A 13,587-nucleotide genomic window follows, 5' to 3' on the forward strand; every position below is an offset into this window, starting at 1 on the left:
TGTTTCATTGGGTCTGGCTTACTTCACTTAAAGTACGTTTGTCCAAGCCTTTCCATTTCTTTCTGAGTGGTTCAATATTATTCTTTCTGATAGAAGCATAGAATTCCATTGTGCATATATACTACATTTTCTTAACCCATCTGTCTCTGGAGGGGCATCTGGGTTGATTCCATTTCATGGATATGGTAAACGATGCAGGTTCCATGCTTTCTACAACATTGTTTATCACACTCAAGGAAAAGAAACTCCTTAAGTGTCTGTTGTTGGATAAATGAATATTGAAATTATGATGTGTGTATAATTACGCATATATGCATATGTATTATGTGACTATACATAAATATAAGGAAAATGTATTGTCATTAAAAAAAGAAAAGTCTGCCATCTAAGACAATATGGATGAATTTGAAGAACATTATACAAAGTGAAATGAGCTAGGTACAAAAGACAAGTAGCACATGATCACAATTATATGTGGAATTTAAATAAGTCAACTTCAATGAAGTAGAGAGGAAAAGGTTGTCATTGGCAGTTGGAGGGGCAAAGAAATGTGAAGATGCTGGCCAAATGGTAAAAATAGCACAAGCTCCAAGGTGAATAAATTTGGAGATCTAATATACAGCCTGGTAAGTATAATCAGAAATAATATGTTATATTGAAATATGTCTAATAGATATTAAGTAGATACTTATGTTACTTAGTTCCTTGAGGGAGTCATTTCATATATGTATGCCAACACATATTATATACCTTTAATATTTACATATATAATTTTAATTATTAATTATGCTTCAAAAAAGCTGAAAAAGAGATTTTTATTTGTACTTGTCCTATATATTCATCAGTTATATCATCTGTAAAGAGAAATAATGATATTTATCATATCAGCTGTCTTTAGTATTAAGGGAGATCAGGAAGAAAGTACTATCATGCTTCCTGAGAAATCATAAGCACTTTCTTCTTACTTGGGCTGTTTATTTCTATAATTATCAATTCATATCAGGATTTATTTTGTTATAATATTCACATATACTTATTTAATTCCAGCTTGGCATAGAACTGACAATCACACAGAAGAAAACACCATGAAATGGTCTTCCAACCCATGTGCAATCTTCATTTTAAAAGATGGCACTGATCAAGATGCACCGTACGTATAAATTGGCATGTTGAATAGAAACACCTCTCTATAACTATTTTTAAGATAATTTAAAAATGATTTAATGAGAGTAACAAAAAAAGTTTAAAGAAAGGAAAATGGAATGTAAACATTTCTTGGCACTGTAAACCTTTGGTGATTTTACACTTGTTATTTCCAGTACCTGGGTGTGAACTCAGGGCCTTGTGTTTGCTTAGCTTTCTTGCTTAGCTGGTACTATATCAGGCTGGCTTTTTGTTATTTTGGAGTTGGACACTCATAGACTGTTCTGCCTAGGCCGGCTTTGAATGTGATTCTGTACATCTTATCTTCCTAAGTTGAAGAGTTACAGATGTGAGCCACTAGTGTCTGGCTTCTTTTCTAAATTTATTTTTCCATATTTGTCATGTAATTAATTATAAATTCTTTGAGGGCAAGAATTAAATGACATCCTAGAAATGTCTTTACCCATATTAAAGTCATAATTATTTGGGACTAAGGATTTTAGATATCCCACCCCCCCTTGATTGAGGGCTCTGACCTTAGACACTTTTCTTCAAAAGGACTAGTGAAAGCCTCTACAGAAATATTTATTACTTCCCCTTGCATTTGCATCAGTACAAGGGAGATTTCAATAGGGCTGTCATGGAGATGAATAGATCATACCTGTAATGGAATACTGTAGTCAAAATGGGCCTCAAAAATTTCTGCCTTAAAACATTCAGCTATTTTCCACAGCATGATACCTGCTACGGATAAAATTTTAATGCTACTATTAATAATGACTGCTTTGTTCTTTCATTTTGCTTCAAATATCTTGTGATGATGAAAAAAGAATCGCCTCTTGAAGAATGTACAGCTTAAAAAATCACACTAGTGGTTTAAACCATACTCTAACACAAAGCATCCCAGATCCTTGCTTTCCCTGAGACAAAAATCTAGGTTCTGAGACTAAAGGAAAAGGATTCCTATCCTACAGTGAAACATATTTGCCTGAAATGGGAAGATTGATATCTATAGCATGTCGGGAGGTAAGTATTCAAATTAGTCTTCCACATGAAATCAAGATTCAATTTTTGATATAAAAATCCCACTTGTCATTGTAAGAAATGCCCCAAAGCTGATTTTTACTTATCCAATAACTAAAAACAAGAGAAAAATTTGGCATCTCTGCCTCCATTTTGTGTCTTTGATCTAAGCCATTCTTTCTGCAGTCATTCTGGAATCAGGGAAAGATATCAGAACTGATAGTGTCTTTATGACAAGGGACAAGAACTACACCTTAGGAACAATAGGGCCTTTCCAGGACATACCACCTCCTAGGCAGTAATGAGTTGTTTGCTCCCTACAAGTGATGACACTGATAACAGCTTTCCTGGAACCCTTCCTAAAACAAAGACTATAATAGTGATCAATGAATCCATTTAATATTTATTCATATCCCTCTCCTCCAATCTCAAGTTCTTTGTCTATAAAATCTTAAGCTCATGTCGGTTTCCCTGAAGATGATTCAAAGATGGGCTGAAGTCCTGCCTTTCCATGACATGCCTGTTCTATGTAACAAATCTTTATCTGAGCTTCACCATATTTCTTTATCTGGTATAGCCAGATCTCATATGTGGAATCCTAGGGAATTTTAGCCTGGCCATAAAACTTTTCTTTCATCATTGTTAGGAGTCCTTATAGAACAAATTTTATTTTATTTTTTAAATTTAATTTTATGATCAAAGTGATATACAGAGGAGTTACAGTTGCATATGTAAAGCAGTGCATACATTTCTTGTTAAACTTGTTACCTACTCCTCCATTTTTCTCCTACCTTCCTTCCTTTTCAATGACTCACCTACTGTACAGATAATTTCCAACATATTGTCTTGTGAGTATCGTTGTTGCATTGGTTTACCTTTTATCCTTTGTCTCACCATTTTGATGTTCCCTTTCTCTTCCCCAATTCAGATAACCGTGTATACAATACCCAGGATAACAAAGTCAGATACGGTGACAACAGGGGCTAAACAATAGGGACAAAAATAAAAGAAAAAAATGAATGATTTTTACATGGTACCTTAAAGATAACAACAACGAGAAACGTTGTTTCCGTATCTTGGAGTTAGTTCATTGCGCTTTGTATCATCTTATAAGATCATATATACAAGCTATTGTGATCCTCTGCCAGGACTATCCTAGACATATACTAATTATTACTAATGAGGGAAAAGATAGAATCTATGTTTCTTTGGGTCTGGCTCACTTCACCTAGTATGATTTTTTCCAAGTCAGAAGAACCCATTTTTAAATCTATACTGTCTCAAATCAAAAGCAGTTTAGTACCTAACATAAGCTACATTTATTGTTACATTGATTCAGCATTGTTTAGATCACATCAGATTTACTAAGGATTTAGACAGAGATCTTACACAGAATTAAATTGTAGGAGGAAAAATATCCTAATTTTCTAATGATATTTGTGTGGTAAAATGATATATATATATATGTACTAATGGTTATAATATAGTAGATTCTTATACACAAGTATATAGTGCTGATTATCTATGATCAGAAGGAGAGTACTACATCTGTATGTGATACTTTATAATACAGTAATCAAGGACATTTTCCCCCACCGAGGAACCTAAAGGGCATGAGGAAGGAAATCCTTTACATATATTGAGAAAGACTGTTCCAGTCAGAAACAATACGTGTGCAAATCCCTAGAGAAGAAATGTGTTTAACATATTCAAGAAGGAGTTGAAAATCAGCGTAGTTGGACACAAACCAATAGGAGAAAAATTCAGAAGGTTGGTGTCAATCACGCTGGTCTCACAGAAAAAAAAACTGAGTATGCATATTAATTCAATTGCTTGAGATAAGTGAGCTTCTAGTTTTTCCAATCTGTTGTTCTAGCATTAATATCATACTAATAAAGCTCTAAATAAATTCTGCCTATGTGGTGGAAATAGGACTATTGAAGCCCAAAGCTACCCTAGCAAAAGGAATAAGACTTTATCTGGAAATCAATGAAATACAAAAGGACTAAAGGCAGGGATCACTTAGCAGAGTGTTTGCCTAACTAGTGCAAGACACTGAGTTCAAATCCTCCTATGGCACCCCCAAAATAATATATCATATATGATATCACTGGAATGAGCATCCATGAAGCATTGGAGAATTCTAGAGACCATAGAAATGTTGAGTATAACATGTTTAATTCAAAATTATCTTAATATAGGATGATGGTTTGGGCTTGTGAAACCCCATTGGTACCATTTTTCAATTTTCTTTTTATCACTATGTTCTTCACTTTTGTTCTTCCATTATTTTTAATAATTGAGAATTTCCTATTAACACTTTAGCTGAAACTGTTTGTTTTATTTTTAGTTAACTTGTTTAAAAATTATAGTACGTATTATAACTTCCCAAAATACAATCTTAAGTAAATGTTAAAATACTTCCGGTACAACATAAGAACCTTTCAACTATTTATTATGGCTACTTTTTTGTACTGACTTTCACATTTATTTTGTTTACTGTCATGTATTTTACTTCTACATCAACTGTAAACTCAACAATAAAATGTTATTATTTTCCCTTACCCATAAGTACTTATTTATAAAATGAAGAAATAAAATCTATTTGTTTTGATTTATAAAATTACCTCCAACACTTCCATTTCTCCAGTTGAAATGAATTCCCATAGGGTGTAATTTTGTAATAGAATTTTTAAAAAATCGTTAAGATTTCTTACAGTGAAAATCTTCAGAGAAAAAAAATTATTTCAACTTTTATGTATTAAAAAACTTTCATTTTATGAATATTTGTACTACATATAGAATTCTAATTTGGCCCTGGTGAATTATACCTATAATCTTTGCTACTCCAGAGGTAGATATCAGAAGGATTCTAGTTCAAGGCCAGTCCATCAAAATTTTCACAAACACCTCTCTCAATAGAAAGGAAGTTGGGCATGGTGATGTGTTCCTGTCATCACAGCTATGGCGGAAAATGTGAATAAGGGAATTTTGTTCCAAGCTGGCCTGGGCAAAAATCAAGATCCTATCTCAAATGTAACCCCATTATTATTATTCTTACTACTATTATTATTTCTTCCTCCTGCTCTTCCTCTTCATCTTGTTCTGTTCCTCCTCCTCCTCCTCCTCCTCCCCCCCCCTCCTCCTCCTCCTTTCCCTCCTGATCCTCCTCCTTTCCCTCCTCTTCCTCCTCCACCCCCTCCCACCATACTGATACTGGAGGTTAATTTGTTTATTCATTTATTTATTTATTATCTTTATGTAGCTGTACAAAGGGATTTAAATTCAACATGTGAAGTTATTAGTGATAATTTAAAAATAAACACAATAGAACAAAAAGTAATCAGAGCAAAAAGTGCTGGAGACATGGCACAAAGATCTTCTGGCTAGAAAGTTCAAAACTATGAGTTCAAACCCAAATACTGCCAAATAAAAAGAAATCATTCTTATTATCTTTTCCCTAGTCATACTGTGACTTTTATTCTGCTTCTTTAAGAGTTTTCTGCTTATCTTTTATTTCTAGCACTTTGACCACGGTATATCTAATTTTGGTCCTATTTAAATAAATCTTGCTTGGGATTTACTGGGCTTCATGAATTCGTATGTTAGTATTTTTCTTCAAATTTGGAAATTTTAGACCGAATACATTTTTATGATCAATTTTTCTTATTCTTTCATTCTGAAAAGACAACTACCTATATGTGAGCACAGTGAATATTGTTTCTACTCACTGATATTTTCAGAAATACTCAATGGAAATACTGATTGTGTTCACAGATTATATCACTTTATATATTTTCTCGTGTTATAATATTTCAATTTGTACTTTTTGGAGTTTCACTATATTTAATAAATCACATCTTTCCTCATCATTTCTGTTTATTTTAAAAATTACTTAACATACTTACTGTTTATCATTTATCCTTTAAAGGGCTTATGTGTTAATTTTAAGTTGTATGACAGATGTGTGTCTACATCCACTGACTGTTGTTTTCATATCTCCTGATTAGCTATTACATTTTGCTTATTAATTTTATATGCCCAATTTTTATATGAAAATCAAGACTTCAGTTTAATGTTTTTGTTTAATTAAATTGTCCCCTGGAAGGCAGAATATATTTTCTCTAAATGGCAGTTAAGGCAAGGGACTTGTAATACAGATAAGACTAGTTTGTACCTTTAATTACATTGCTTTCACCTTTAGTTTTGAATGGAAATAAGATCTCATTTTGCTCTTTAGTCCAACCCTCAGGCTGAGGCATTAGCTTCTTTCACGTTAGTAGGATTTAAGCTAAGAGTGTATTGCCTTGTAACACTAGGGTTTTTCCTTTTATTACCCTTTGAATTCAGTGCTACTAACACACTAATATTTAAGCACCAGAAGCTATATAAACTCTGCTTTCCAGCCTTACCTCTTCTGAAAATCCTATAACTTTCTCTGCTGCAGACTCTGCAAAGTGCTTAGGGCATGAAATGGCAATTCTTAGATGGAACCAAGTGATTTATTTTTGCATTTGGGGCTCTTCCAAATTCTAATCCATCCTGTCAGTGAACCATGTCATTAAAAACTGAGATGTATTTTCCTTGTCCTGCAAATCTCTCCATCTCTGTCATGTTGGCTCCTTTGACAACTCAGCTTTTAGAAGAGTTGCTCCTAAGTATGGCATTGTCTATAGGTCCTTGTTCACCAATAGAATTTAGTTCCGTGAGACTTCTCAGAATCTACTGGTGTTCAATAATATTATGAATGGATTTATGGTTATTTTGTATCTAATTTGTAATTGCTATTATCCCTGAGTCTTTTACATTATTTGATGTCTTGGTTTAGAATAGAATGGAATGTCAAAATACATATTTGATTTTTTGAAAAGAGACTGTAGATGGAGTAAAAATATTCAGGCTCTCAAAATATAGAAGGAACATGCCTTTAGGTAACCAAGCAAAAATGTATCCTGTAAATAGTAAATTTAAGAAGAGTATCTTATGTTGATAATAGAATCACTTTCACTCTTTATGTTTTCCAAACTCTCAAGAATCAAATCAAGGGCTACTGAGCTCATCTCTGACCAGAGCAGAAACGTGAGGGGGGAGGAAGAAGAGGAAGAAGTGATGGCTGCTTCCCAGGAAACTCCAGCCCAGGTCGAGTTGACATTTGAGGACATGGCCGTGGAGTTCTTCACGGGAGAGTGGCGATACCTGTCCTGGGCTCCGCAAGTTCTGTACAGGGAGGTCATGCTGGACAACTACGAGAATCTGCTGTCCGTGGGTCTTAATGTCTCTAATCCAGACCTCATCACCTGTCTGGAGGAAGGAAAAGAGCCCTGGAAAGGGAGCAGAAAGGAACCATCAAGAAGAACTAGAGATGAGCAGTCTACAGAGCCACAGTACCCATGTAAGCAATGTGGGAGAACCTTCTGGAAATACTCTGCCCTCGCTCTTCACCAGGGAATCCACTGCGAAAAGCAACCCTATCAATGTAATGAATGTGGGAAAACTTTTCCCTACTACTCTAAGTTCTACAGCCATCGGCAAATCCACATAGGGAAGAAACCTTTCAAGTGTCAGCAGTGTGACCAGTGTTTTGAGCATCTGTCCAGGTTGAGAAGCCATAACGAAATTCATGAGAGAGAGACCCTACCAGTGCCAGATATGTGACAAACCCTTTCATCAGGTTTCAAATCTTCAGTTACAAAAGAGAATAATCCATGTTGGAGAGAAACCCTACCAATGCAAAGATTGTAAGAAATCATTTAGATATGTCAGTTTGCTGAAGAATCATGAGAGAATACACACAGGGGAGAGGCCCTACCCATGTCCTGTATGTGACAAAGCCTTTCATTGTTATTCAACTCTTAAAACCCACAAACTACGACACACAGGAGAAAAACCCCACAGATGTGATGCATGTGATAAGTCCTTCAGGCAGAGTGGGGATCTGATAAAACACCAGCGCATCCACACTGGAGAGAGACCTTACCAGTGTCCCCACTGTGACAAATCCTTTAAACAAAGCTCAGCATCTAAGCGACACCAGAGAACCCACACCAGGGAGAAACCCTATGAGTGTGAACAGTGCGGCAAGACTTTCATGAATAGCTACAACTTCAAAGAACATAGGGGGTCACACACAGGAGAGAAAAGCTACAAATGTGAGCAGTGCCACAAAACCTTCATATTCAGTACGAGCCTTAGAAAACACCAGACAACCCACAATAAGGACAAACCTCATGCATGCAAACCCTGTGGTGAGACTTTCCAGGATTTCTCTGATCTCAAACGACATGTGAATACCCACCCAGAAGAGAAACCCTACACATGTGAACAGTGCCACAAATCCTTCAAATCCAGCTATGGCCTTAGAAGACACCACAGTGTGCACACCAAGGAGAACTCATGAGTGCAAACATTGTGGTAAGACCTTCCAGAATCTCTCCAACTTCAAACATGTGACTACACACCCAGAAGAGAAACCCTACACATGTGAGCAATACCACAAATCCTTCAAATCCAGCTCCAAACTCAGAGTTCACCAGAGAAGCCACACTAGGGACAGACCCTACAAATGACATTCATGTGGCAAATCATTTATAGAGAGCTCACACCCGAGGAGACACGAGAAAATCCACATGCCACAGGAACCTTACAAATTCAGAAAATGAGAATGGCCTTGCCATACTACTCAAGCCGGAAGAAACACAGAGGAGCCACATTGGAAGAAAACCTACAAACACTGAGAATTCAGAAAATCCTCCACAACAGCCTGGGGTTTAGAATCCATGCACAGAAACTAGGAAGGAGAGAAGACAGAAAGGAAGGAGATGGATGACATCAGTAAACCACTGCTCCAGTTGGCTGAAACACAAGAATCTGTACACACAGGTCAAGTATGGATGACATGTGGGATTCTGAGTTTGAACTCCAGGAAAGCAAAAGAAGAAGGGGAGCCTCAGATTTGTGGGGGGGGGGGGCATGGATCCAATGGTAGACTGTTTGCCTAGCAAGTTTGAGTCTTTAGTTCAAAAGCAATCCTATGAAAACAATGGACTTGGCCAGGCCCTGGTGGCTCACACTTGGAATCTCAGCTCTTCAGGAAGCTGAGATCTGAGGGTCATGGTTTGAAGACAGGTAGGCAGGAAGGTCCATGAGACTCTTATCTCCAATTAATCATGAATAAAAGAAACCAGAAGTACAGCAATGGCTCAAGTGGTGGAACTCCATCCTTGAGCAAAAGAAGTTCAAGGATAGTGCCCAGAACCCAAGATACAGAACTGAAGGAAATGGTCAATGTTTAAGGAGAAAAACTAGCCTGGCTATGAAAGAATGGGTGTATATTTCAAGTAGGAATAGTTAGAATATTCAATAATATTTGTCATGGGGCAATACATAAATAATTTTAGTCATCAGTAAACAGTGAAATAATTCTCTTTGAAAGAGTTTAAGGATATTACAAACCTTCAGTTCCTGAAGTAAATCTGGGGGCACTGAGTTCTAAGATCAAGTGGTAAAAAGGTTTATTTAATAAGCCTAATCAGATGTAATTGATAGGACTTTTGTGAATGTATAATCTGTGTTTTTATCAGTATACACCAGGTGTACAGATGCTTAATTTGTTATAATTCATTTTATTTCTTAGTTCCCATTACTAGGGATTGGCTTTTAAAGTTTAAGGTCTGAATGTGAATAAATGAATTGTGAACCCCTCCCAAAAAAGAATCAAATCAGAAAGACAATAGATTCTAAGAATCACTGAAAAAGGGTCAAATTCAACTCTAGTACAACTGGCTTAATGGATTTCCAGAGGGATGACAGAGTCTTTAAAATTGACCAGAACCCAAATACTAAGGTATTGTTCCTATGTGCGTGTGTGTATGTCTGTGTGTATGTATGTGTGTGAAACTTCAGAGATGTAACAAGAACATAACAGTGCAGGATCAATAAAAATGAAGAGGTAATGAAGGTCATCTGAACCTAAGAAGGAATATATGAATCTCTAAAATACCCTCTGATTAGATTTTAAATATCCAAGAGACTATAAAATGTCAATACCCAGAGAGAGGTATGGAAATTGGAGAAGGGACTAAGTAGATGAAGTCATGTGTGGAAGTGACTGCTAGAGTGCATCAATAATCATGTGCTGCTTTACATTTCACACACATTCTGGCCATATGACTAGTTTTTGCAAAAGGATATGAGCAGAAGTGATGTGAATCAGTTATAGTTCCTGTGGCTAAAGTATTCCCTGTGTCTGTACTATTTTTTTCTTCTGGTGTGTCATTAAAGACTATATTCTAAAGATAATAGCACAAGCTGAAATAGAACTGGATCTTAATGTTATGTGGAAATCGTTTTCCCAGGCATGTTTAGACAAGGAGTAATAACATTAAACTTTACCTGAGCAAAAATTAAACATTTATTCTTATAAGCCACTGAGATTTCATATTTTCCTTGGTATTTCAGCCTATCTTAGCCTAGTTTTAATAAAAATGTAGTTTGTCGATTAGTTTTCATCTGCAAATGGACACCAATATATGAAGAGATTAAGCAAAGAAATTGAGAGGAAGACGGGGGTGGGATAGGAGGGAGGGTGGGAGAAAAATGAGGGAGGATGTAACAAGTTTGACAAGAAACATACTAACTACCTTACCTATGTAACTATAACTCCTCTGTATATCACCTTAACAATAACAAATAATAAAAAAAGGATTTGGGAGGAAGATTTTAGAAACTTTTATGGCAATTAAAAACACAAATTTTGTGTGTGCACAGTTTAGTTAAAATTAGGTTTGTATTTTGTTTATAATGGCTTAAAATCATTTTTCTATTAATATATGCTTTTTGGATTTTGCAAAAGAATTGGTTTGTGGCAGATTGAAAATAACTTTTAAAAATCTTCCTTGTTTACCACTATGAGTTTGACAAACATGGGCTATTCTACCCTGACTAATATACCAAAGCAAAGTCAGAAATATCTTCAAGACAGATTGAAATCACTAAAGATGACATACTTCTCTCTGAAGAAACAATACCTCAGAGCCTTTGAAACAGAGGGCAAAAGACTGTGAATTAACTGTTTTAAATAAGTAATTGAAATCAATATCCATGCAGAATTGTCTAAGATAGTATTCTCTACCTTAAAATAAAATTATGGGGAAAAGAGGAAATAACTTTACATCATAGAGAAAGTAAATGAAATTATATGTGTTTTTGCAAAAGTAAACAAAATTTTACATATATATATATATATATATGCAAAATGAGGCTTACAGTTTGGCATCTTCTACCTAGTATAGGTATATCATCTTGACATGTAGACATTTCATCTCACCACTTGGTTTTAAGTCTGGAACCCAAGGGAGTAATGCTTGGTTAATAAATTATTCAAACTTCCCTCTTTTTTTTAATTTCACCAAAGGTATTTCTAACTGAGTACAACAGTGACGATAGTTTTTCCCTTTTCAGTTTCATTGTTTTTGATTTCTCATGATAAGGCAATCATGATGTTGTGAAATCTCATGAGCTTTTTCAAAATACTAATTCCTTATGATGAGGTAGTCATATACTGTATCATGGAATTCTACTGAGGCTTTACCAGGTCATCCTCAAATATGCTTAGGAAAATACAATGATAACAGTGAAATCTTTCAGCTGTTTCCTGCCTTTCAGTCTTGGTGATGAAACCCAGAGCCTGTGCATGCTAAACCGGAATTCTAATATTAAGCCCTATCTCTGGCCAACAGTGGGTATTCTTGTGAAACATACCTCATACAATGAGAACAAGACCCATGGAAGAGGAGATTTACATAGTTCTGGAATCCTGGTGATCATTTAGGTTATCACCATTTCCAGAACCCACCTAAGGGTAGAAAATGTTTCTCAGAACACATTCACTATACAATCCTAAATTAGAATTGACCAACGAGAAAAACTCTTGTGAAAACTCAAATGTAGAAATGAAACAAAAGCCATTACTACTACATAATTGCTTTGGAAAAGCATCTAATTCTAGACCACTCCACATACTCCCACTCTATAGTAAGCAGGATTCTTGTATTTCCTCAAAATTGGCAGTTTTTAATTGCCAAACCAGAATGATACAGACATTCACCAATTTTTCAAGAAATATCAACTCTTGTCATCTCTAAGCTTCTCAAAAATTGTGTTTTAGAATTTCAGCCTAAAGGATTTGGGGCAAAGGTTAGGCATTTTGAATGGAACTTCACTAGTTGTTACTTTATCATGAATGCATTCAGATTATGGCCATCATTCTTGCAATAAGTAGAAGAACAAATTAGGCCCAGTGAGGTATCCTGATAGCTCTGTTCCCAAGTGGTAATTTCTTTCAGATCATTACTATCTGACAAAAGAATAAGGTTTAACCATATGACTCCACTGACGTGACTATTTTGCCCTACAGAAACAATAATGTATTTTATTTTTGAATTAGCATATATTTGTAATATGAGGGCACTTCATTATGATAGTTCTATAAATGCACACAGTGCACTTAGAGCAAATGTCTTGTGGTTTAACCTAGGGTGTGATAATCTTTATTCTAATGGAATTTTACTGCAGAAAATATGTTTTTCTTTCCCTTTTGGAAATGGGGGCTTCTTTTCAAAGGACTGACATTCTGTAAGGGGAGAGTATTTTCAGAGAGAACATATGAAGGTGATGACTCTCTATATCCACACAAGTCTATGGATTTGAACTTAAAGCACCAAAATGCCTTCAAAAATAGTTTATTTCATGTTTTGCATTTACAAAGGAATGTTCAAGGACTGATGATCCTATTGATAAGTATGCCTCAAAAATCTTGGAATCTCTCAGGAGGGGAAAGGGTAAGGGGGAGGAGGGAGGGGGGTATGAGGGACAAGGTAACAAACAGTACAAGAAATGTATCCAATGCCAACGTATGAAACTGTAACCTATCTGTACATCAGTTTTATAATAAAAACTTATAAAAAATCTTGGAATCTAATCAAATTCTTTTGTCCTATGTCAGGATTTCTCTACCTTAACAGCATGGACATTTTGGTACACATAATTTATTGTTGGAGAAGCAGAGAGAAGGGAGGTAGAGAGGGTGTGAAGGGTGCAGTCTTTTGCATGGTAGAACGTTTATCAGCTTCCCTGGCCTCTACCTACTAGATGGCACTCACTCTTACCAGTGTGACAATGCTACCAAATGTTTCCTCTGGAATTCACTTCCCCATGGTTGAGACCTTCTCTTCTAGACAAAAGACAACCATGTATTGCCTAGAGCTTAAAGCCTTCATAATATTAGCTTGTATTTCAACCTTCTACCGTACATTTAGTTTTTCCTTCAGGATAAAGTAAAATTCTCTCAACAGTTCAGGAAGGAGATTGAATGGTATCAAACTGTGCAGGATATGCCAAAGAAACTATTTTAAGTGCATTGGC

The 13,587-nt window shown here is 35.7% G+C and overlaps 1 protein-coding gene across 1 annotated transcript in view; it reads left to right on the forward strand.

Annotated features, from left to right (window-relative positions):
* LOC125343209 (zinc finger protein 501-like) overlaps positions 1 to 8,563 on the forward strand; it is a 91,860-nt gene extending 83,297 nt beyond the window's left edge. Inside the window, exons 4-5 of the mRNA XM_048335474.1 lie at positions 7,200 to 7,763; positions 8,062 to 8,563. Of these exons, the coding sequence (XP_048191431.1) occupies positions 7,200 to 7,763; positions 8,062 to 8,563 (1,066 nt within the window). The remainder of the gene's footprint in view (positions 1 to 7,199; positions 7,764 to 8,061) is intronic.
* The last annotated feature ends 5,024 nt before the right edge of the window (positions 8,564 to 13,587 follow it).

Source organism: Perognathus longimembris, chromosome 28 (genome assembly GCF_023159225.1).
Source record: "Perognathus longimembris pacificus isolate PPM17 chromosome 28, ASM2315922v1, whole genome shotgun sequence".
NCBI lineage: Eukaryota > Metazoa > Chordata > Mammalia > Rodentia > Heteromyidae > Perognathus > Perognathus longimembris.